General features: G+C 38.9%; 1 protein-coding gene across 5 annotated transcripts; it reads left to right on the top strand.

Moving 5' to 3' along the window:
* The first annotated feature begins 1,265 nt into the window (after positions 1–1,265).
* Positions 1,266–25,626, top strand: SLC35A3 (solute carrier family 35 member A3). 5 transcript variants are annotated; one of them, XM_055814797.1, is made up of 9 exons: positions 1,266–1,482; positions 11,076–11,196; positions 13,592–13,790; positions 14,686–14,840; positions 14,923–15,045; positions 16,173–16,344; positions 19,530–19,648; positions 20,163–20,296; positions 22,547–25,626. In XM_055814797.1, the coding sequence occupies exons 3-9, from the start codon at positions 13,604–13,606 to the stop codon at positions 22,635–22,637; spliced, it is 981 nt and encodes a 326-aa protein (XP_055670772.1). In that variant the 5' UTR covers positions 1,266–1,482; positions 11,076–11,196; positions 13,592–13,603; the 3' UTR covers positions 22,638–25,626. The 5 variants fall into 5 exon arrangements, with proteins under 5 accessions (XP_055670772.1, XP_055670771.1, XP_055670773.1 ...); XM_055814796.1 differs by lacking the exon at positions 11,076–11,196 and having other exon boundaries at positions 1,268–1,482; XM_055814798.1 differs by lacking the exons at positions 1,266–1,482; positions 11,076–11,196 and adding an exon at positions 9,590–10,543.
* The last annotated feature ends 918 nt before the right edge of the window (positions 25,627–26,544 follow it).

Genomic DNA, 26,544 nt, shown 5'->3' with positions numbered 1-26,544 from the left:
CATAAAATAAGGCTAATGTGAGCATCTGATAAGCAGTCCTCCATGGGACAGAAAAAAGTTGCTAAATATAGCATCAGAATATTGGTTTTAGTCTATTGTAATCCAATGCAAGTTCAATATGGAGGTTGCAAAGCAAAAAATAAATAAAATAAAATACTCCATGTGAGTGAAATTTTTGGGGGTTAAATAAAGCTTACTCATTAGAGAGGCCAAACAGCTCAGAGCACAGAAATGCTCAGCTCTTCAAACTGATTGCAAATACCTAGAGATATGCAGAGAAGCGTATGAGGCAATGTACACCAGATGAGGCTGATAGCCTAAAAGCTGCTGAAAAACAATGCATTTTTCCTTGAGAAGGAATGGAAATGTAATTAAGTTCATAAAAGTGATAGTATCTTGGCTCCTTTTCTCAAGTATTTAGTCTGACCTGTGATACCCGATATATCTGCAAGCTTAGTTTCAAGAACGATGCTGACATCTGCAAGCAACGTACAGCAACTGCGGTCACAGAAAGACCACGACCCACTTCTGAGTTCAGGAGCGGTTCCACATCTTGCAGCAAACTCTTTTGAAGCTGCCAGAGCCGCCTTCTGCTTGTGCTGCGGCCTCTGCTGTGGCACCCTGGTCGCCGCGCTGTGCCCATGGCCCTGCCGCTCCTACAGCTCCCGCAGCAGCCCCAGCCGCGGGCTGTGCCCGCCTGGTGCTGCCGCATGCGGTCTCCTGAAGCGTACTTCTAATTAATGTCACATTGAACACGCGCCTACTATTAAAATTACGTTTATTAGTAGTATGCTTGCCTCCCGTGGTTTACAGTTGTACCTGAAGCGTGTTTCCACTGAAGTTCTGTTACCACCTGCAGAGGCAGGGCTGCTGTGCCCCCAGCCCCCCGCCCAGCGGGCGGTACCGCGGCCGCGGGCGCTGCCCAGGCACGGGCAGCCGGCGCTTTAGCACAGGCACCAAGGTGCGGTGGGAGCTCTACATCTTAATCCGAACTCGCCTTGCATTTCTTTAATAAATTTATCGCGGATTTCACACGGAATGCGAGCGTCGCTCGCTGCAGCGCTGCCGGGCTCACGGCTTCTCCCGGTGACCCGCCCCCGCCTCCGCCCCATGCCGGCAGGGCCCCGCGGGCGGGCGGGGGCGGCGGGCCGGGTGCCTCCCCCCTCCAGAAGGGCCCCCGTCCGCACGTACCCGCCCCGCGGACCCTGCCCGCCCCGCGCCGCCGTTCCCGGCCCCGCAGCCCTGCCCACCCCCCCCATGAGAGGCGGCCCGCCTGCTGCCGGAGCGCCAGCCTGCCGCTGGCCCGGGCCCGTGACGGGCGGGGCGCGCCGGTCGCCGCGGCCCTGGGAACGGAGCGGGCGGGGCCGCGGCTGCAGCCGGAGCCTTTGCGGGACGGGACCGCGGCACCCGGAAACAGCGGGTGGCTGGTGGGAGCCGAGCCGGCAGTGAGGGGCGAGCTGGGCCGCCGGCCGGGTGCTGCAGGTGGGAGGCCCGGGCCGGCAGCGGGAGGAGCGGGGCCGGGGCTGTGGGCGAGGGAAGAGGCCTTTGGTGTGGGAGGGGGAGACGTCTGGGGTTGGCGGGCGTGGAGGGAGGCGAGTCTGTGCGAGCGGGCTGGGGGAGGGCGGTGCGGGGCTGAGGGGATGCTGAGGGGAATGCCCGTGAGTGGAGCGGCCTGGGGCAGAGGGAGGGGCGCGGGTACGGGGCGGGGGGCAGCTCTGAAGTTGGGAAGGGGTTCGGAGCTGGCGAGCGGCTGTGTCATTGCTGCGAAGGTTGTGACTCACTCGCTGGGTTTCTCCTCAGCGCCGGAGCGGCCGGCGCCCTGCTGGGGAGGTGCTGTACCTGGTGTAGTGCTGCACGTGAAGTTAGCAGAAATGCACACTTTATACGTGTTTTCATGGCGTCACGGTTCCGTACAGCGTTTTTGAAATGAGAAATGCTCTAGCAGCGCAAAGCTTATGGATTGTCAGAAAACCACAAGGTGCAGAGGTGGTGAATGTAGTAAGGTAGTATGTGTTGTGAAATAGACTGGAAAGTAAAAGATAAAGACCAAAAGGTGCTCCAAGTTGTTTCATTTTATTGAACCCTATAAACTGTATTTTAAATTAGAGTGAGGAAGACTGGGATACCAGAGAAAAGATTTTTGAGTGGATTGTGTGGAGAGGACTGAGACTGCTTTCTGCAACGGGGGGATATGTTATTTGGAACATAAAGGACATATGCAATGGACCTGTCAAAAACTGAGTGAGCACCATAGCAGGAAGCTTGTCTGTCATTGTGGCCTCTACACAGGAGGGCTGGGATCAAAGGTAACCCTTGCTTCTCAAAGAATGTTTGTGCAGACTGACAGAAGGGGTTTTGGAATGAACGTGAGGTGATGGACTGCTGCTCCCAAAATCCGTGGGGTTTTGGAATGAACGTGAGGTGATGGACTGCTGCTCCCAAAATCCGTGGGGTTGCCTGTCTCCATAGGCACTGCGCTTGACTCATCTGAACACTTTGTGGACTGAGCTGAGCCTGACCTGTTCAACTCTTCTGTTAAGGCAGGACCTACCCCACAAAAAATGTTGCTGTGTAAATAATTTGCTAGAGTAGACTCTAGGTCTGTGATGTGTGGTTTGCTTTCGTAAAAGAATAAGCAACATTAGATTTCTTTAGAGGCTGCAGGGTGAGTTTGAGAGAGGTGTGATAGTTGTGGGTAAACTGATTTACAATAACCTCTTCCTTTAGAAACTGTAGCTTATGATTTCCTTGCATGTTGTCAGGTGCTGAGAGAGCTTTGAAAATTACAGTTCTGGGAGATAAGGATCCAATGCTTTGGAATGCATGACATTCCGGTTTGTAGAAGTAGAATGCGTAGCAAAAATACTGGTTTTGGGAAAGGCTGTGGTGGTAGTAAGTACAAATTTGCTTTATCTAGAGCAATGTATTGTTAGAAGTGACTCTGTCTTTAACAATCCTACAGGCTGCCTGCACAGCCTGATTCCTTATGCTAGTTATGCTGCTGTTTGTCGTAACAAGAAAAAGCCTGGGATCATCTGAACCAGGTACCTAGGGAAATCAAATCACATGTGTCTGCTTAAAACATTTCCAGATTTGGGAGTGTTACGTGAGAGCAACACATACTTGATCTTTGGGATAGGCTTGCTAGATATGGAGTTATTCCTCCCTTATTCTTGAATTGTTTGCCACCTGGGCTTATTCTTCATCAGTTACTTCAGTTTATACTCGTGTGCATGCTGCTCGCACAGGGGCAGTGCTTTCATTGGAACTTAGGAGGCTGCACAGCTGGATCACATCAATAGAGGGTGTCCCTGGAGGGGAGGAGAGACTCTTTAAGATCTATACCTCTTAGAATCTAGCATAATAATGTAAGACGGTTAGGAGTTCAGGATTTTCCCATTGAATTTTTGAACATTCTTGTCTTATATTCATACCCCTTCAGTACGCTCTTCAACTGTTTTATTGGTAGTTACTAGCTTTCTGCAACAAGTGTCTACAGCTTTATTTTCACTGTAGTACCTAGTTTGTGTTACTCTACTCAAACTAGGTCACCTTGACTGGGGTGGTTGCATTGTCTCGAGCACCCAGAATTGATTCATAAATAGTGTGAAGTGAAAGCTGTAGCTGAACCCCAGCTGTGTTCAATGTTCAGTCTTTAAGTACCTTAAGCTCCTTCATCGGCTTGATAATCTGCAGGAGTTGCATTTGGGCAGTGCTTCAGTTCATGGCGTGGCACTCCTGTGTGCTTGAAGAGGTATGGGCATTTGAATGAAAACTGAGAACCAAATACCTCCTTGCTCACAGAATCTGAATGTGACTACTAGGATCTTTCTATACAGTGATCTATACAATGAATGCAGTGTATGTACTATTTGAAAAAGAGAGAGGCAGTTAGGGCAGGTTGTGTCAAATTTCTATGCTGGCAAGCAGAGTTTGGCTTAGGGGCTGTTATGTCAATATAAAACTATTGCGCTACTGTGTACGTAGTTGAAAGCTTCATCTTACAAGAAATACTGGTGTTAGATTTAGCTCAGTGAGGGCCTGAATTTCCTGAACACTGAATTTTCATACTCAGTATGTGATTTCTTTAACGTTAATCAAACCAAATTCTCATCAGTCAAAGAAATCTTATCTTTAGGTTCTTAGGGTTGGTGTGAAGGGGGTGGGATGGGCTTAAAGGCTATTTAGCCACAAATTTCACATTTAAGACTCACCGTGCCCAGCTTCTGTCTGATACATAGATTAGAATGGTGATTTTTTCCCCCCCCACAAAAGAAAACAAACACACAACCTTTATGAGGTCATAAAAGAAAGTCAGCAGTGTTACATTCCCTTTCTGCTAGGTTTTCTGTCAACCTGTAAGAAAATCTTACCCGAGTCCCAAGCAGTTTATAGCATTCTCTGAAATTAGATGTTAGTTAATAGGTAATTGCATTGCCTGTGTTAGACTTGGTGGAATTTCCTGGTTGGGTGATAGACTAATGAATGACTGATAAAGCCTCCACTATCCCTGGCAAAAAACTAGGTGTCTGGAGCAAAGCTGAGAAGAAATCATTGGTTGGTCTCTAGCAGTTACAGTTTAATGTGTAACTGCTCTGTGCATAAGTGTACTTCACAGTGCTGAAAAGCCTCTGCATGATTTTAAAAAGGCCAAACGTTGTGGATTAACCCCAGCCATCAACTAAGCCCCACGCAGCTGCTTGCTTACTCTTCCCTGGTGGGATGAGATTGAGAATCAGAAGGGTAAAAGTAAGAAAACTCATGGGTTGAGGTAAAGACAGTTTCATAGGTAAAGCAAAAGCCACGCATGCAAGCAAAGCAAACCAAGGAATTAATTCACTATTTCCCATCGGCAGCCATATCCAGAAAAGCAGGGCTCCATCATGCATAACAGTTAATTGGGAAGACAAAATGCCATAATTCCGAATATCCCCTCCTTCCCCCAGCTGTATATGCTGAGCATGACATTATATGGTATGCAGTACCCCTTTGGTCAGTTGGGGTCAGTTGCCCTCCCAAATTCTTGTGCACCCCCAGCCTACTCGCTGGTGGTGTGGTGTGAGAAGCAGGAGAAGCCTTGACTGTAAGCACTGTTCAGCAGTAACTAAACCATCTCTGTATTATTAACACTGTTTTCAGCACAAATCCAAAAGGTAGCCCCATACCAGCTACTACGAAGAAAATTAGCTCTATCCTAGCCAAAGACAGCACACCAAGGTAGGGTCGGGGTATGGAGCTAGATGATGTTGCAGCAGCAAGGTCCACCAGTTTTCTACTGTGTTGTGCGTGATATCCTTGTTATGAAAATATTCTTTGAATGCAGTGATGTTTTTATTTTTCACCAGTTAAGAATTTTTTAAATGTAAATGGAGAAATTGGAAATATTGCCCAAAGGAAAGCTTCACTTGAAAAAATCTTTGTTACTCAGTTTCTCCTGGAAGAGTAAGGAAAAAACTGTGCTAGAGGATTTGCTTTTAATGTGCTTCTGAAGAAGAATACAAGCTCTAAGAAAAACATTACTTATTTTTTCCAAACGGTACTTAATACTTTTTGTATCCAGCAGGAAGAGTGAGTAACAAACTGAAAAGCAAAAGGAAGAGCAAGATAAGTTTTAAAATTAAGTGATTTGCAGTGGTTTATTTGGGAAGTGCCATGTACTTGGGGAGGAACAGCTGACAAGTATAGGTAGCTTATGAGAGGGAACAAAGAGGAAACCTGTATCAAGTATGAGGAAGATGGAAGACATTAATAGTGACATTTTAAAGTGAGAAATACAAGATTTAAAATTATTAGAAATGTTTATAACAAAAAAAAATACACAAACATGAAGGATTACATACTGGGGGGGGGGGGGGGGGAGAAAGAAATGCATTGTTAAATGATAGCAGTCTGAATTTGGCAGTTAAAATATTTGTATGTACTTAGAATCCTGTTCATAACCCAGTTCAGCAGCCCTAGATTTGGAAAGGCCTGCTCACCCTCAGTACTGTCAGGAATATTTATCATAGAATCATAGAATGTTCTGAGTTGGAAGGGACCGTTAGAGATCATCTAGTTCCAACCCCCCTGCCATGGGCAGGGTATGCATTTGCTAGGTCAGGTTGCTCAAAGCCCTGACCAACCTGACTTTTAACGCTAACAGAGCTTCCCTAACTGCTCTGGGCAGCCTGTTCCAGTGTCTCCCTACCCTCATCATAGGCGATTTCTTCCTTACATCCAATCAAAATCTACCCTTTTTTAGTTTAAAACCATTGCCACTTGTCCTGATACTACAGACCCTGGTAAAAAGTCTCTCTCTTTCTTAAAAGCTCTCTTTATGTATTGAATAGGCCTCAATAAGGTGTCCCTGGAGCCACCTTTTCTCCAGTCTGAACAACCCCAACTCTCTCAGCCTTTCTTCACAGGAGAGGTGCTCCATGCCTCTGATCATTTTTATGGCCCTCCTCAGGACCCATTTTAACATGGCCATGTCTGTCTTGTACTGGGGGCCCCAGATCTGGATGTGGTACTCCAGGTGGGGAGTCCCATGAGAGCAGAGTAAAGGGGGAGAATTGCCTCCCTGGACCTGCTGGCCATGTTTCTTTTGATGCAGCCCAGGATATGGTTGGCTTTCTGGGCTGCAAGTGCACATTGCCAACTCCTGTCCAATTTTTCATCCACCAGTACCCCAAGACCTTCTCAGCAGGGCTGCTCTCAATCCATTCATCTCCCAGTCTGTATTGGTATTGGATATTGCCCTGGCCCATGTCCAAGACCTTGCACTTGGCCTTGTTGAACTGTATGAATTTCCTTCCATCCATTTATTTCTATACATAAACTATTTGTTGTATTAGATACTGCTTTTGGTAAAAAGAAGGCTACATTTAGTCCAATATAAAGAAGATTTACGGAACAGAACTTTCCCCTGAGGAATGTAGTTGTGTTATAGAAGGATCATGTTACTTGTGTGTTAGCCAGCTCAGGAAAGAGGGCAGCGTACATGTGAAAGCTTAGAAGGAGTTGTTATAAAAATAGGTACTTCAGGTTCTGTGAGCTAGCTCTCACTCCACCTTCCAATTGTGCTTTTCCTCTCTGTTGCTAGCTTATTGTATTTGTGTAGGTGTAGTGTTAGCACTGGATTCACATTTCTATACACATAAAAAACCACAATCCTGTTTCTTTAATCTGCCATCCTGATTTCAAAGCACATGCCCAGGAAGTGTCCAATGTGTTCCACTGGAATGAAATAGTGTACTTTACTTTGCACTCTGTTTTTCCTTCTCTAAGGCAGCCTCAGTCAGTGTTTATTTTCTGGCAGATCCCAGACACAGAACTTGGTGTACTGTCCCACAAACTTTGCCTTTTGCAGTTTTAAGAAGCCGGTTGTCTGTTTCTGTTTGGCTTTGTATTTTAACTAATGTTCAAGTGCCTTTTGTTTGGTTAAGCAGTCCTAAACTCATTATTCATAAAATGGAATAAAAGCTAGCAATAACTCCTGTACCTTGGCTTTTTACTTTAAAAGACCGTCAAAAGTGAAAGAATTTCACAGCTAGGCTGGAAGGAATGCAATTCACATAATGCCATCACTGTGGAAGATTGGAAGCATAATAGTAATTAATTTTATTTGAAATTTAACTTTCCTTGTGACAGAATAGGGAGGAGTAAAGAAATGGTTGCCAGTAGAAGTTACTTTTATGTCAAGTTTTTTGCTAAATGGGCAGAAATTAATACAAGCATTAACCCTGTAGCCTGTCGGAAGGGCCTCGTTTCACCATTTTCTGTTACTCTTCATGTATTTATTTTTGATGTGGTGCATCCCCAGGCCATCACCTAGGAAGGCCTTTGCTTTTGTGCCTGTGTAGAATCCTAGGCTGTGCCAGTGAGGTGTAAATTGTAGGATGGGAGCCTAAACCAGTGGTAAATTTTATCTTCCCTCTGTCACTTGTTTCTCTCATTTTATCTGAGTGGACTTGTTCTGAAGTTGTGCCAGTGGTAAGTGGGACATGGACGTTGATTTATAGACATCACATCGTGACCATAGGTACCTCAAAACTGTTTTAAGTGACTACTTAATTGTGTCTTACAGTGAGAGGAGCTAAGTACCTGCAACTCATTGACTATAATGTAGCCTGTCACATCTGTTACTTGGTGCTAATTGCATGCGTGACTTTTACTGTGGAGTTCTCAGACATTTTACAGAGAGTGTGTTGTTATTTTCATCTGTGAATTTAACCTGCCTTTTTGTGATGTGAATTACTGAGATTCATTGTTAACCGGGTTTTTGTTGTTGTTGTGTTAGCTACTTTTTGAGATAGTGTTGGGTGCTTAGGGTTTTTTGGATGCTGATTTCTTTTTTTCAAGTTTTCTCGAATATTCTTTTGAAGTTTCAGAAATGTCATTAAAATTAAATTTAATGAATATAATAAAAAGTAAACCAGCTGCAGTGACTGTAAGAAAAGCTTTCTTAGTAATTCAGGCTGAATTAATGAAATATAATGCAGATTACTGGATAGTTTGGGATACTGAAAGAACTTTCAGTATAATTGAGGCAGGAGAAATGCATAGTCAAATAAATGAAATTTGAATCATTTGTGCATGAACTATCATCTTTCTTACTTATAAAATAATATGTGAAAATGTAGGACACCCCACCCTGAAAACTTCAATGAATCTAAAACATGCTAAACAATTAGATACTTCATGCTAGATGAAGTGGAATCTTAACAGTTTAGTGCTCACTTTATCTTAATATATTTGTGTCAGCATGGTGTGAAATTTTGGGAGTGCCTGGATCTGTGGAATTGCCCCTGCTCTTTTGTTCTTGCAGATGGTTAGGCCATGCTTGCTGGAAGGATCTCCATAATGTGCACTATAACTCCAACCATCTTTGGAAAATGGTGTCAAGACAGTCTCTAGTCTCTTGATTTTAACTAAGGAGTATTTTTAAATAAATAAGTCACTTTTCATTCTAGACCTCTCTTTTTTTTTAGTGTTTTAGATACCTCAAAGCAAAGTAATCCTGTCAGATTTTGAGACCTCTTGCAAACTCAAGAATAGAATAAATTAATAAACTAATCCTTAGTTTTGCACAAGATTCTGTAACTGTAGATATTTAGCAGCTGAGAAGCTCAGAAGTTTATACCATCAGATCTTTAAAAGACAAAATCTTAAGGTTAAGAAAAGTCCTGTAATCATCATCTTGTTGCTCATGTAGCAAATCCTGATTAATATTAGTGAGTTTTGTTAAAAATGGGTAGAGGAAAATAAATATATGTGGTACATCTGCTGTTCATTAAGTTAAATTGATTATGTTCCCTTTGACCTAATGTAGTTCATCTGCAAACGTTAGAATTTACCAGTATTTTAAGAGGGAAAGTGTGGGGCTGATATAAAAGTAAAATGTAAAGTATGAAATTTTAGCCTGTGGTGGATTAATTACTAAGGAAGATGAAAATCAACAAATTGTTCATTTTGTCTGAATGAATATTATGAAATGGAAATAAGTGATTTCCCACTTTGTTCAAAGAAGGAAGCAGATTATTTTTATTTTGCAGACTTTGCAGAGTATGATGCTTTGAGCTGAAGGTATTATTCCCTGTATAGATTGTTTGTTTTGTTTTCTGAGTCTGTAAAACCTTTCCAGTGTCCTCTTCATTTCTACTTTTTAGGGGAACAACTCTTCACATTGTAGCCATCTGCATGTTACCTACCTGTGTGTACTTAAGTCGAATGTTACATGACCATAAATACCGTCTTGGCTTACTGCATGTTGACTTAATGTACAGACCTGGCTTTAACCTCTTCCCCTGCCTTCCATATTGCTGGCTGTAGGGTGTGTCTACATGGTATACTGGATAAACTCCATAGAAATTATTTACTTTCTTTCCTAGACAAACGAAAGAACAATGAGCCTAGTCACAGAGGTAACGGATGTGCTAGGCTACATTACAGTCACCGACTTGCAGGCACTTAGCACCTCTCACTGGAAGATACAGTTCAAAAGTCACCAAGTTAATGTGACCACTCACAATTCCAGTCTGAATTAGCAAACCTGAATCAGGCTTTTGGAACAGACCCATCCTGCAGAGTACTGAGTAGTCTGTCCAAAGCTCAGTAAAAAAATTTTAAGCCTGATGGTAACTCTGTAGAGGAAATGCATTGGGAACTTTCGTTTCATTATGGGTTTAAGATGATCAAAGTGCGGGCTGTTACTGAAGACAGTTGTTCATTTAGTATGTGACTGCACGGTCTATTGCCATGAGGGTAGCAGGAACTTATGGCTAGAGGAGACTGATTACACCTCTGGTAGTAATCTGTAAATCGAAACCTGCTGTGAAACTGCAGCTGAAGACAGTTCAACTGTGTGAAGTTCAGTATTTGGCTCCTTTTCCGGATCCATCCCCCAGTTTGCACAGTTGTATGAACTGGTATGCAGCTCTCTTAAAAGGAAGGAAGAGGGGCCAGAAGAGGTGATAAGGTACTGTGTGTGCTCAGCAGAGGGTGGTTATTTTGTTGGCATACATAGTTTCAGGACTCTAGTTCCTGCTCCGTGAACCAACTATTTGTAAGTACACCACGAAACTTTACACACTTGTTCTCTACAAGCCTGTCTTGCTGACCGCTGACAGGACAACTTTTAACAAATATCCTTATTTTGGCTATCACACTGGATACTTGAAGTCCATTTTGTGTGAATTTTGGAAACTCTGAAACTGCTTTAGTGAATTATGGTAAATAAATGTTTCCTGCGTATTTTTGAGACACATTTTTGGGGGAAAGTTCCCTTTTTTTACCATGATTACTAATGAAAACAAGACTGTAGTTCAAGATAATATTGTGGTATGTATTCCTTCTGGCTTTGCTGATGGGCTTATTAAAGTCTTGTGCTTGTTGGTATGTTTTCATGCTGAATGCTTTGATACTTGCTCATAAACAAGGTATTGGTGATTTACTTTTAAAATTACAGTTTAAGCTGCTTAGTAAATAGATGGTTGTACTTCAGCAAGAAATTAATGTGAATGTTATTTTCTGATATTGTGCCCTATTTTAAAGGTTAAGGAATTTTGAATGTTTGTAAAACCTTTGTCACTTCACAGGCTCCCAGAATGCAGAAATTTGGGTTCAAGTTCAGGAGAGATGTTGTGTTCCCATTATCTGTATTTTGTTCAGAAGCGTTTTGAAAACTGAAAACCAGAAAGTTTAAAAACTTATTTATCTGTAAGTGTGCTTGCATGAAATTTAGTGTTGTTCATTTTAGCAATAGATTGCTCTTTGTGTTTTCAGATTGTCAGGTCTCCATACTAAAAAATGAGGTAGATGGAAAAGGTGGAAGAAATGGTTTGTGCAAGTTGGCTTACATGAATGTGCATTTTGAAATATTAGTTTTTTCCAGTACCTAGGCAGACCTTTCTATGTTGTTCAGTTTTGTATTTTCTCTCAGTGGATTAGTTTTTTTTTCTTTGCCTTCTGCTCCCTCTATCTTGTCTATGCTGGTGGTATTTCTCCAGAGAGTAGGATCTCTGACCTTGCATGTCCCCTCTTCATCCCTACATGGGAACTGTTCTTCTGTTTCTGCTCTTTGTTCTCACCTGTAGCAAATCTATTGTTCAAATTTGTTCCTCTTTGACAAACCGATCTTCTCCATTTTGTTGTTGGGGATACGTAATTCCACAGTTAACATCCTTATGTGAAGGGTTATTATTCCACCAGAACCTGTGGAAAAAATTAGCAAATCTTGAATGTGGTCTGCAGCTTTCTTCTGCTTTGTTCTTTATGTTTGTCTGATTTATATAAATAAAGTGCAGTTGCATCTTTATTATTTGTTTCTTCAGCAAGTTAAATGAGATCATAGGTCATTCAAAAGATTCTTCTGTTAAGATTCCTTAAAGGAATCCTTGTGTATTTCTTCCTCAGTTTCTGACTCCTGATATCTTTTTCTTCCTCCTTTGCCAATATGCTTTTACAGATATTTTTACAGCCATATGAATCTTGAGGTAAACAATTTTGTTTTGTAGGATACAAGTATGTACTTCATCTCTCTGTGGCTGTTGGCAATTCATACTTGTTTGCAGGTTACTGCAATGTCTCTGAAGAATCCATGCCATATAAGTATTAATTTGACTTTGTATACTTGACCGGAAAAAAAAAAATCTATTAACGCTTAGAGACAAGATAAAGACAAGTCAAAAATGTTTGAATAGCACAGCTCTCCAGATCTCTGAAAAAATAGTAATGAAAGGTGTTATGAAATGCATCTTGGGTGAGAGAAATGCAGTCAGCAGGAAACAGCTTCAGTTTGAGCTGCAAATATTTAGAGGTAGCAGCACATCCTTCAGCACTGTGTACAAAACTAGGTAGTTAATGCATCAAAAATCGTGTGCCTGTAGGTGTAAAACAGGCATAGGGGCAGCTGTGGCATATGTATCCATAAGCATAGACTGCTTATGCCATCTCTAGACTTCTAAAAGTGAGAACCGCTCTGTTGTCTAGACTTGTTACTGGTTTTCTTTCACTTGAAGACGTACTTGTTAACTTTTAATTACTGATTTGATTTCATTTTGGCATTGTAGAACACTGCTTTTTTTTTAATACATGGGCAGTGAAGGCAGTAGTTGTTATTTTTTTATAGAAAGCATTAATTTCTGTGCATATGGATGTATAATAGCAGTGATGCATTTTTAAATTTCCTTGTAATGTATTTTGCTTGCAAAATGAGAATTGCTTTCTCTGTTAGTCTCCTACACTGAATTAATGCTTTAATTAGTGACAAAAGGCAAAGCTTGGTGAAATTTCATGGTAGGGATGAGGATGATACACCTTTACAGTGAGGTTTGTGAGAGTCAGTGCAGCATGAGGAAGTAGGTGCAGTCACCTAGTCATCTGTATTCAACTAATTTTTTTCTGAGCAGGATAATCAGCAGGACATGTTTAGTGCTGTCCCCCCTGCAGCTCCTCCATCCCATGTCTTCCTATCCCACCCTGCTTTCCGACAACTCTCCTTTTCCTTCAGTGTCAGGCATGCATCTCATTTTCATTTACAGCAGCCCAACCATCAGCCTGTCTTGTGCTGGAGCTGTGTCAGCTGGCAAGGCAGAGACTGCAACCTGAAAAACTTTGGACAGGTGGAAGAACAGGAAGATCTCCTCATGCTGGGAATAGCTCATTGCAGCCAGGGTAGTGGGCATTCTGCAGTACCACAGCCTGGGGCTTTTTTGCTTTGAAAATACCTTCTGAGCCTTCTCATGCATAAGGAAATATATCATTGGTTTAACTTGGGAGATTTCTTCTGTGAAACCAGTTATCGGAAAGCTAATTGCCAGTTGGTAGTCCTTTATTATTATTACAGATAAGATATACTTCATTTCTCTATTAGTTATCATTTCTCCTAATATTCTGATATGCCTCCCTGTTTGTAATCATGTATTTGAAAAACATTTTTCAAGTGTTAATCTCCTTTTTCATTTTAAATATTGGATTAGGTTTGTCGTTTTCCATTGGCTGAACTCCCTGCATAACTTTTTTTAATATGCTGATTCCCAAGTGAAACATCTACCTGCAATATCACCTTCTAAGCCTGGGTTTCGAAGTTGTTTGGTTTTTTTTTCTGTTTCAGAAAAGTCAAGAAATGTCTACCAATTTAAAATACCTTTCCCTGGGCATCCTGGTTTTCCAAACCACAAGTTTAGTCTTGACCATGCGTTATTCTCGGACACTGAAAGAAGAAGGACCTCGTTACTTATCCTCTACTGCAGTAGTTATTGCTGAACTTCTGAAGATTTTGGCCTGCGTTCTATTGGTCTACAAAGACAGCAGTATGTGTCAAATCTTGCACCAAGTAATTTTCCTAATCAATATGCTGTATTGTAGTGGCAACTGCAAAGCAGCCATGTGAGTACAGGCATACAACAAAGCTTTTTCCTTCTCCTCATGTAAGAAATAGTCTTGGAAGGACCTAATCATACTTCACTCATCAACACATGATACAAGATATTGTGCATTTGTTGAAGAGAGTTCTCTTTAAAGAATGGGGATACTGAGGAATGCAAGGATAAATTTTCTACTAACAGCCTGAAGCTTGTGTTTGCTCAGGCATTTTAATGAATTTATATGTAGAAGTAGGAAAAAATGAAAAGCTTTTAAGTGTTCAAAGCATGAATGATAATTTAGAAGACTATAATAAACAGCAGATGTAGAAGTGAGGAATCAGTTTCATTATTACAGGAAGAAGCACAGTTTTAAGCTCAAAAAAGTATAATCAGATTTACTTTAGTTCTGATTTTGTAAATTTTATACTGAATTTATCCAGTTCCTTGACATATAGGTTTGATCTTCAACGGCTTAAAAATGTCATTGTATATCATAAATATTGATGACTCTGTAGGCTCTAAATGTGCACTTTTTAGGTGATGCTCTTTAATATGTCATCTTCAAATATTGATGTCTTTCGATAAATTTTACCTAAATTATTTTGAATAATTGTTCTATTTCTGATATTCCAGGCTATAGGAAGACACTTTGCAGCCTTTTTTTCCTTGCATATATGAGGCTCATGAAGGTCTTGATTGGTAGCAGTGATAGCTGTAAAAAGGGGGCAACAGTCTTTAAGAACAGAACATTGCTATCTCCTCCTTTTCTCTTTTTTTTTTTTTTTTCTTCCCTACTCTCCTTTTAGTGAATGTCTATTTCTTTTATTGTTTCTTTGGGTAGAGTGCAATTTACGGACTCTGAACAGAGTGCTACATGATGAAATCCTTAATAAGCCCATGGAAACTCTTAAACTTGCTATTCCTTCAGGAATATATACTCTTCAAAATAACTTGCTGTATGTAGCATTGTCAAACCTAGATGCAGCCACATACCAGGTACTGTGCATTTGAATTTCTCTGTGAGTTTCAAATAAACCCTATAAATTATGTGGTAGTAACTGTTTCTGGGTTCTTCTAGGTTACATATCAACTGAAAATTCTTACAACAGCGTTGTTTTCTGTGTCCATGTTGAGCAAGAAACTGGGTGTGTACCAGTGGCTTTCATTAGTAATATTGATGACAGGAGTGGCATTTGTGCAGGTAAATATTTAACAGGTAGTTTGTATTTGTTTAATGTGTTTACTCAAGGAACATGGATTTCTATACTGATTTTACAGCTTTCAGATTGTACCAGCTGTACACGAGCACCAGCATATGGTCAGGAACTATGAATCACAACTGGCCAGGGCTAGAGAACACCAGAAATGGTTCAAAGGCAGAAGATGACACCTCTTTTGTGCCCCAGTGCTCTACTGTAGAATGTGACAGGGCATGTGGAGCAACCTGCAAATAACAGCGATAGCAGTATTTATCAGCACACTTCTTCAGACATCAGGGATCCATAGGTGTTCTGTGCCACCACAGTCCTGCTGCTTGTCTTGTGATATGGTTGCAGCATGGCAAATTTACTTAAACTTTTTCAGGAGGCAAACTTGGCCTCTGTTCTAAATAGTGCAGGTACAGGGGTTTGTAGTTTTCAGAAGTTAGGATCATGGGATAAGAGATTATTCTAAGAATTTTTAGCAGATTTGAGTACATCTTAGAAATATATTTTTTTTTTAACGTAAGGATTTTAGGTTTTGTAGAATTTTAATAATTAAAAATGAGAGCAAAACATTCTGGCAGTAATTAACAGACTCGTCAGTATGCTTTTGTCTATTGCATTGCATTTATTTTGTTAGCATTAGATATATTGCAGGATTTAGCTTCATAAATTTCAGCTTGTTTTAGTTGTCTGCATAATCACTGAAGAGGGGCACATGCAAAAGAAAATTAACCCCGTCTTAAAGACAGCTGGTGTTGGTGTAAGTGGTTTTCTAACTGTGCTTGTACTTGTAACTAACTGTCAGGTGTAAAAAGTCGGTAACTGTGAATGGCCATGATAAGTCATGCTGGGATTCAGAAACAGTTCCAGCTTATAAAAAATAAATCCTGGACCTGCTTAAGTTGATAGGTATCCTCCCAGTTCAGGCACAATTTTAATCCTTACAAATATGTAGCAAGAATATTTGCAGTCTTTTAAAAGTATTTATGGTGCAAAATAGAAAACTTTACAAGCATGTAGTTGTGTTTAGTAACATACTGTTGCTAGAAAACAAATGTGCATTTTATAGATGTTCATGACTTGATTTTATCGGTGAATTTTGTATAACTGTTTTTACATCCAGTGGCCTTCAGACTCTCAAGCAACAGCTGCTAAGGAACATTCAGCAGGATCTCAGTTTGTAGGCCTGGTCGCAGTTCTGATAGCGTGCTTTTCTAGTGGATTTGCTGGGGTTTATTTTGAGAAAATTTTAAAGGAAACTAAGCAGTCTGTGTGGATCAGAAACATTCAGCTTGGTAAGTTTAATACTAGTCATCTCTTAGAGACACTACGTTTTGAAGAATTAAGATAAAAATGCAAAATATATATAAAAAAATAAAAAAATATCACCAATGTTTTAGTATTCTGCATAAATGTACTTCTAAAACCAAGAGCAGAATATCTGCTAGGTAGAATTTTAGCAGTTGCTTTCTGATCTCAGCCTAGTTCTTGATTTAACTTAAACAGTCTCTGTTAAGTTTGTACACAATCTGTCGGTTGAATTGGTATTTAGGATTTTCTAAAGAGTGTTACCTTATGCAGGATTCTGTGTATCCCCTGTGTTTACAAATTACTGTCTTTTGCGCTAATTCATAAGATCTGATAAATGAAAAAGGTATTCCCTTTTCCTTTTTTCCCCCCTCTTTTTTTAGAAAATATAGGAACCTTAAAACAAAATATGTTTCTTAGTCAATGTCTTGAGATGTTTTAAAATTAACTTTTTTTTTCTCCTGTGTCTGGATAGGCAGTTTTTATTGGTTGGCACTTTTAATACAAAAAAAAACCTGCTTTGTTCGTGAATAAAGTTGAGATAATTAATTATTATTATGTCAGTACAAAGGTCAGTTTGTTTTAGTTGTCTGTATAACCACTGGAGAGGGGCATACACAAAACCCAGTTCATCTTAACTATGATAATGCCCTTACCTATTACGCACTTATCAGTAAGAGAATACCTTCTATTTCCAAAGTAGTTCTGGGTCTTCTAGACCCTAGATATTGATGGTGACAGAGTTGATCCATTTTCCTGAATGAGTTTTCCCTTGCTTCAAAGCAATCTTGTCCAGTTTATAGGGTTGGAAATGGACATCAGCAATATCTTTCTGTTCCAGTTTTGCAACAGAAACAAAACTTATTGTTGGAGTTGCCCTTCTTTCTCTAAAGGGATCCTTCTAGTCTTCACATGTAGACAATAATTATTTATTGCATATTTCAATAAATGCTTTCAACAGAATTTGAACTTCCCAGCACCTTAGAACAGATTCTTGATCAAATCTACAGTACTGTAGAATTAAGTCATGAGGATGATTTTGGCGCTGTGGACTGAGTCTGGTAGAATGTAATGAAGTCCCATAAAAAAAAGAGATGTTGTTTTTTTGTAATTAGATAGTTGGTCAAAAATTGGTATGGTCAAAAATGTCTGAAGACAAGCAATGTTTTTTCCTTTCTTTTCCTGTTGGTGTGTTTTAATTAGAAATGGTTTCACTTAAAAATGCAGAACTGCATTTGGTTGTATTTTAGTATTTTTACATGTCCATAATGTTTTTAAAGCTTGAGGATAGAGAAGGGGATCAAACCCTGTACTTACTATCTGCTAGTATTTGTTGAAATTGTGTATATTAAAACTAGGTTTTCTTGAACAAGGTGAAGGGGATACAACAGGAAAGGTTATGTTGGGGAATTTTGGAGGCAGAGAATGGTGGGTAGCTGGGGCTGGATCCAAAATTTAAGGTAGGATTTGGCACTCTGGTTAGAGCTACAATGTAAAATCCATTGCGAAGGAAAGCTGATTATTATTACTCTCAATTTCCATACTAGAAGCGCTTTGGTGGGCAACGATGCAGATATCTGAAACAATTTCCAATTAAAACATTCATAATTTTTGAAAAATCAGTGATCGCTTCCAAAACATTCTTGAGATTTTTCTACATTGTGCAAAAGAATGTATGAAAACAAATGAGTTTGCTGGTTTGATAGTTGGCTTGATCGTATATTGAATATTCCAGTAATTGCTTTGTGAAAACAGTGAGATCAGTATAGCCTGCATCTAAACACAAACTGTTCCAAGGTAATGAATGACTAGGACTGTGCTATATGAAGACATAAATGTCTGATAACAGTAGTGAGAATCTAATCACCTGATTTACTCATATATTTATTTATTGTCAGTGAGCTTAATTTGCCTCTATACAAAAAATCAGTAGAGTATGTTTTCAGTTCAAAAATGAAGGGGTTTTTTTTTCATGTTTTCTGATACAGCTTTTGGAAAATATTTAAAACATCACAATTTCAAAAATACATTACTGTATCCTTTCTGCAAGTGCAAGATAGTTGCCCACTTAAGACATTGTATCATTCAGGAGCAAGTCAGTCATAATCAAGAGCTTTGAAATAGAGCTTTTCTTAAAACACAGACAACAAAAAATGTGTATCCAACCTGATTTTCATCATCATATCCATAGAGAATTATTAGAACTGTAGAAAAAATTGGAAAATATATTTGCATAATTGTTGAAAAATCAGTTTTAAATGCATACTAGTATCATATTAGGGATGTATGAATAGTTGATAGTATTTATTTTAGCAGATCAACTGGAAAATAGAAGTAATTGGTTTAATCTGAATGAAACCTGATTTTTTAATCGTGTCTACAAAAAGAATTCTTTCTTGTCAAACAGAAGGTTTTATTTTGTTCAAAACGATGCCACTCTTTTCAGATGCAAAGAAATGTGGTGAAAATACAGGTAATCTTTTCATAGAAAAGGAATGGAAAAAATGTTTCCCCCTTTCCTGCTCAGGACTGGAGCCTGCATCAGTCACAGAGGTGCTTGCATTACTTCCATGCCTGAAGGGGATGAGGAAAAGTTTCCCGTTCCATAGAAGAACACTATACTCACCAAATCCCGAACTCGTTAATCTCATGTCATTTTCTTCTGACATTAATTCTCTACTAGTAAACATTCATTGGAATTGAGACTGGTTCAGAAGAATCCCACTTCTAAGATCCTTGTCTGAATTGGTGAACTGCCAAGTTCTGCTGTTGCTATGTCAGAGACCAGTTCCTCCACTGAATGTTGTCCCTGTTTTCCTCTCCAGGTTATAGTGTGACTTCAGCCTTCGGTCACGATTAGTTTCAGGAGAACTGAAATTGTGTTTAAGTGAACTTTGCTGTAGGCCGTAAACAAAAATCACCCCATCCCAGTAGAAAGCAATGGAAGATCAGTATGTACGAATATCCTAACAGAAACAGACAAAACTTGTTATAAGTGTGGAAAAGGACTTTTAAAAGAGAAATCTTTCTGAACTGATTTGCATTTGAACATGATGGTATTGCAAGTGGTAGTCCTATTTTAAAATCAGAAATATGTGAGCAGTCCTTGAGGACAAGGAACCTGTTTGCATGTTTTTCACCTGAAGTTTTTAAATCAATCTTGTACTTTCAGGATTTTTTGGTAGCATATTTGGACTGATGGGTGTATACATTTATGATGGAGAACAACTGTCAAAGAATGGATTTTTTCAAGGATACAATAAACTTACTTGGGTAGTTGTTGTTCTGCAGGTGAGATACCTTGTATCACGTGTTTCTGTGAAGGCACTTGGGATTTACTCTTCTGTAAATGACTGGGGAAACTAATGGGTGTCATTGAAGCTACTGAGAATTCTATAGTCAAAAGTGTGATCTATCGCTATCAGAGTAAACCTCTAAATAAAAATCTGCAAAGTATATAGAAAGTATATGACTAAGTATTGTGCAACATAAAAGCGTGCAAGCGTTATTTCTTTTGCAATGTTAAAAAAAAAATTATATATGTGCCCTTCCTCCTGTGGCTAAAAATGTATAGTACAAGTGTTGCCACTAATTTAATAATGGTAATATGATCAGCAAATTCTTTAACGAGGAAAGAACAATAACTCCAATATTATTTATGTTCAACAGTAACATCCATAACAGAAAATAAATGCAATGCTCCTAAACATAGACAAAAGCTTTTCCTAAAGTAAAAGCATGTTGTTAAAATAGACGCCCTCAGTGGAATGACCAGATTGCAAATCCAAACCTCAATATTTTTCAGGCACTTGGAGGGCTGGTAATTGCTGCTGTTATAAAATATGCGGACAACATTTTAAAGGGATTCGCAACTTCTCTCTCTATTATACTGTCAACATTGATCTCCTATTTCTGGCTGCAAGATTTTGTCCCTACAAGGTAAGAATTACTTTGCATGTATGCTGGAATTAAAAAAAAAAAAAAAAGTTGAAAACGTAATGCTTACCAGGTGAAACTGCAAAAGTAAATTAAAAAACCCCAACATTCCAAGCAGCACTTTCAGAATGTTTAGATAGAGCTTGCAGATAAAAGTTTAGTTTCATAACATACCATTTTTTCAGTATAGTTGGGCAAGATTAAGTTTTCTGTGAGGTGTACATACACACACACACAGGTGAGGAATAACTGAATCTCATGTCTTGGCCTTTGACAAACCACTGACACAAACCTGGCAGGCTGTTTTAGTTCGCTGCCCCTTTCTCTTCTTTCCCTCCCCGTGCCCAGCAGTGCCCCACAGCAGCCAGTCTGCACACGGCTGGCTCCGGGGCAGTGTCCTGGCACGGGACTGGCCTCCTGCCTCCTCCTCAGCCTCCTCCTGGACAGGGCTTCCACGAGCCATCGCACTGCAGGAGGAGTTATGGCTGAACCATGATAGCAGTGGTAACCTTTCTATACCGGTTTTCAACCAGTCTCAAAACATTCTCTAAAAGAGCTAGCGGCAGTCACACACATGTGAAAGTTGCGCTGCAGCAATTAGTTGCTTCAGGACACCCAGAAGCCCAAAGGCAATATTTATTAGTGAAAGCGCTCATCCAAGGGTGAGAGAAAAATGCTTGCTGTGTGCTTCTAGGCGCAGCGCACTGTGTCGTCATGTTCTGTGAATCGGATCTTAGTAGTGCTGTGCGCTGCAGGTTTTGTTCTGAACAGAGCTTGTCTTGGCAGTGCACGTTAATGTATGTATGGACTGTAGAAGTGAAATTCCAGCTTTCAGATACATTAATAGGATTTTGCTTAGAATCAACCTACGCTCCTCACATATGTTACACGTACTTATAGCGTAAAAATATTTTGAAGAATATTTTTATATTCTTCAATTTATTGAATTGAATACAATTATATATAAAAATTGTATCAGATATGAAAATTGTATCTGATACAAAGAAACATCTTTTAATCTAAAAGTAGTATTTGCAATATTAGCAGGACTTCGCTTAAACGCTCAAAAAAAAGGAAGTGTAACAACTGTTTAGGCTTAAGAAGTGGAGGACATTGAACTTGAATTACGAGTAGCCCTGTACTTGTCCTATTAAAACAAATTTACGAAGTGGTTTAAGAATTTCTGTATGCTGAAATGGAAAATTAATAAGTAACTTACTGGCTTCTGCAAACATGGTGAAAATGGAAACAGTGGTAAATAATTAAACGAGATGGAGCTAACTAGCAGCATGTTGAACTTGAAGCCATCTCATTTAATAGAACTTGATTAACTTGACTTAATCAATCTTTAGTACCTTGCTTATGCCAACTGAATTTATTTGAACTGAAACTGCATAATTGTTTCTGTCACTTCAACAAACACTTTTGATTGGGATAATAGATGTAAAGTACTTAAGTGCTTGAATGTGTTACAGTGGATCGTGTCCAGAAATAGGCTAACTGTATTCTCTGAAGGATTATCCTGACATGCGCCACAGTTTTTTTAGCATTTGGTAGAGAAGATCAAATTGTCAACATTGTCATGTCTTTATGACAAGGTTCTCTTTCTAAAATGTGTACTGATTGTCTGTTGGCTTTGGATATTTTGTTTCAGACTTGTAACTATAAAAACAACTTGAAAGGCCCATATGTCACAATACAAAAGATGCCTGTATTATCTTTTCCTTACATAAATCTTTATGTATCTGCCAAAAATCAGATTATACTGATTTGCAAACTGGTTCTTGGGCAGCAGTAATTTGTTTTGACATAAGTTTTGGACTTCAAAGTGAACACAACTCTGACAACGTGATGCTTGTAAGATGTTGAAAGTGGCTGGGTAACCACGGTAGTTGCATTTCTTTAGCTTCTGCTTGCATTTCACACAGAGCTTTAGGCAAGAGAAAAAAGAAAAAAAAAGATTGATTTGATAAGTTTTGACAATTATTCCATGAAACTATAACTTTCATTTTCAGAATAGGTCAGTATGATACAATACTTTTGGCTGTAAGTTTCTTATTTCGATTTCTTCCTGCATCCTTCTATAATACATATGCTCAAATTATTTTGTTCTTCATAAATCGGATGAATATAGTTTATCTTTGTGTGTTCCCACAGGAAAAATTTCCTTTCTTTAATTGTATTACGTAAATAAAATTGCATCAACTAAAATGAGCTTTTTTTTTCCCCCCACCCCATCTCTATTCTATTCAGCGTCTTTTTCTTCGGAGCCGTCCTTGTAATAGCAGCTACTTTCCTATACGGTTATGATCCCAAACCTGCAGGAAATCCCATTAAGGCATAGCAGACTTCCTCATCAACCTGCTTCTCAAGATCATGCGTTGGGGGCCTTGCTAACAATGGCATGTGGAAGGTGTCATTGTGCGCTGCAAGGAAAGGATTACTACCCTGAACCTATTGAAGAAATGCTTATGAGTAGTTTTGACCAGCCAGAGGGGTTAAAGGTGGATGATGATACTGTCTGTAACTGATTTAAAAAACAAAAAAAACAAACAAAAAAAAAAAGCGGGGAATGCCCAGTGCAACTTGCTAATAAAAACTTGAAAGGAACAAAAAGTTTCCAAGAAACTGCAATTAGGAATGTTTACAGCTTTGACTGGGATTGCATCAAAAAAATTTACTGTATTGACTGCTGCAGAAGTATATCCTATGCACTCTTTAAAAGAGCACATGACAACATTGTCAGATTGTATGTTTTTGCAATTTGACTATATTTAATATTGGTAAATATGTTTTTAACTGTCTATTTACATGAAGTCAGCTGAATACACATCGTAGTTCTGAAGTGATGGATCTAATTATGTATTCCTTATTAAAACTGTGAAGATTGAAGTATGATTGAAAGACACTTTCACAATATCAAATATTTTTATATTTTGAGGGCTGTTTTAATAACAGAAATCTGTTATTAAAGTATATTATAATTTTGTTGCTTATATAAAACTGTTGTATGAATGTTAACATTCTCACCTAAGTACAGAAAGGGAGAAATTCAGAGTGAAAGCTGGAAATCTGTGTTGATACTCCAACCTTCATCAGGGTAGCCTGTAGTTTTCCAACAGATACGCTAACTCTGTGAACACAGGCTGGAGGTTGCTGCACTAACCTGCTACTAAGAGTAGAGTTATGATGGAGTGCTTGCTCAGATGTAATGTCCATTCTTTTTATTTTTATTGATTACAGATCAACTTTTTGGTAGAACCCTTAAAGTAGTTTTTATGCTTTAGGTATCCTCTGAGGTTTTTTTTAATCACAACTTGGAAAAAAAAAAAAAAAAAAAAGGAAAAAAAAAGCCCATAATAAACATTTTAAATGCATTATTGTTGTCTGTAACAGCTCCATCTGGAGCTATTATGGTATATCATCTGTATACTGTACTGTACTTGATTACAGAGGTGTTTTTTAAATAAGTGTTGTTTACTCATGAACTCTCCAAGGCTTTTTCAGTACATTTCTATGTAATGGCTTACTTAGAGATTGTTTTTTATTATTTTTACTGTTTTGTTCTGGGAGTCCTTGAGCCAACAGACCAAAATGGGTTCTCTGGAGCTATTCAGTCTAGTAGTGGAATCACTTTAATAGGAAACATAATGAAAAAGTAATTAATTGTGCAATAGGTAAATATAAAAGCATGCTGTTCTTCTGACTTAAACCAAAAAAAAAACCAACTTCACAAAGAAACCTAGGTGCAATTAGAACTTTGATCAGTTAGACTGTTAAGAACACTTCACTTGTTGAAGTATTTGCATATAGGCAGAAACACCAAAAAAAGAAATGCCAGAACTTACAAACAAAAAAAGCTGTCTTGTTTTCAGGGGACCTATTCACAATAGATATTAATGTAGAGTGACGACTTATCCACGTGTTACACTTGTAAAGGTACACATTTATACAAAAACACATCGGTAGTCCCTTACCTGTAGAATGGCAAGTGGTAAAAATGTACAGGTTTTTTTTCCCCCACATTACGCACTTTCTCGCTTCTGTTTTGTGCTAGTGAACACGTTTTTAAGAGAGAAGCGGTTTAAAATGTTTACCGACGTACCTCATCCTCTTTTCTACGTTTTAGTGGTGGATTGACAAGGAGAATCTGTAAGAGTGCTCTGAGATATTTTTTTTTAATGATGTAAGTGGAAAAGAAAAAATTCCACTTACATCAGCCAAATAAAAATAGTGTTTTCCTTCTATTGGCAATGACAGGGATATCAACGTTTTGTTTATTTATTGCATCAGAGCAAGGCATTAAAGAAATTTCAGAGTTAACGCAAAGGGCTTGCTAAGCATTGTGAACTGTGAATCTATGCCAGCATGCCATAACTGCAGAAGCTGTGCTACTTGCTAGTCAAAACAATCTCGTACTACCCTTAAATTGGCATTCGCTGTTAATATTGAATGTTTTACCTATAACACTTAATGTGGCAAAATCTTTGAAAAATTACCTTTACTCATTTCGCCACTGAAATACAACGTGAGGTAAGATGTATGCTTGGAACGGCGGCTCGCAGCATCGCTTAGTGTAGAACGGGGAATGCATGACTGAAATGATTGAGATGTGTTGGTAGTAATACCTGAATTGGGGTTTAGCCTGCACGATAATGCTTCGGATTCCGTGAATGCCAGTAGTGGAAATGTTCAGGTGATGTTATCGGTTACTTCCTTGAGGAATTTCTCCAAAAAACATAAGCAGCAGATTGCACAGGAAGGGACCAAATAGGCCAAATAAAACTCCAGCAATGTGGTGAGTGTTACGTGTAACCCAGTTTTAATATTTCAGGTGCACCTGTCAATATTTGTTAATAAGGATTAGTTTAAAGGAAAGAACAGGAATGTGTGCTCTTTGCTTTTGAATAGGATGTCATACAGCTCTGGAAAACAATGTATCTACTATGCTAAGGAACAGTAACTCCTGTCCATAGCGCAGTGACATGCTCTTCCCTGCTTTCAGTTGACGGTTCCCTTATGTTTTTCAGTAGCAGGATAGAACTCTTTGTACGCTGGTTGCTGTAAAGGAAATAGAAATTTGCATTTTTAGCTGTCTTTCCTTAGCCCTTGAACAGGAGAAGGAAGGATTCTTGTCTGAAGCTCTTCAGGCTGAAAAGCATTATTCTAGACAGAGGGAAGACGGCATGCCTTTCTTAAGAACAGAAGGGATTTGAGGAGGGTTTACTGATTTCTGAAACCTTTGCAATCTGAGAGCATATGCACGTTTTCACACTGAGATACTGTTGTATCTGGATTTTAAAAATTAAAAAAAAAAAAAAACAAAAACCCAAGCTGTTTTAAGTCTATAACTCATTAACTAACCAAAGAAGCATAGCTAGCACAGAGCATTGGGGAGTAGGTAGGGTGTAGTGTGCTTTGAGTTTGCCCAAAAGCAATCTGTAGGTGTCTAACTTTCTGAAAATAAACCTTTCTGAACTGTTTTTCTGACTTATAGGCAATGGATTTGTTAGTTTAATTGTACATTTAGAAGGCTAACCTATACTTAGCAGAATTTTATTTAAATATTTATAAAGTTATAGCTAGATATTTATTTGCAATAACTTGAATTATGTGATTTTTTTTTTTGAGACCTGCATAATGGGAGTACTAGTATTTATTGAATACTTGGATATTTGGTAGTTTTATTTGAAGAATCTCTGGGATACGTGATAAATGGTCAAATAACAATAAACTTAGAACTGTCTTCAAAGCAAAATAAATCAGTAGTTCAGTGGTGAAAAATCTTGAGTCCAATAAAGAAAGATAAACTTTTTTTTAAACACTGTATTTCTGTGCTATCCACAAGTGCCCAATCTTTTTTCTCAAAGAATTCAGATAATTTTATAGTTCTATTCAACTTCTCTGTTTTAGATAAACTATAAGAAACTTCCCTTTTTGTTTGCTTTAATAATGGGTAAATTAATGTTCTGGATCTGGCTTCTACAGGATAACACCTTGGGTTTTTTACTGTAACTTTTTTAGAAACTGTTGTTTTACTTTTCCTCAAAAAAAAGTCTTATTTTGGTGGCATGTGCTTGTGTTGCAGTTATTCATACAGTCCTCTCAGATTTTTAGACATACATAATTGGGTTTTGTTCCTAACATTTTTATGGCTGTAATTCAAAAGACTGTAATGGATTTTGTTGAATTCTTTTAAAATTTATAAATGAAATGTTGCTTTTTCTTCTGGTTTTCATTGTCAGTAACTT

This window comes from Falco peregrinus, chromosome 10, assembly GCF_023634155.1.
Source record: "Falco peregrinus isolate bFalPer1 chromosome 10, bFalPer1.pri, whole genome shotgun sequence".
Taxonomy (NCBI): Eukaryota; Metazoa; Chordata; class Aves; order Falconiformes; family Falconidae; genus Falco; species Falco peregrinus.
This window is presented reverse-complemented; position numbering and strand designations above follow the sequence as displayed.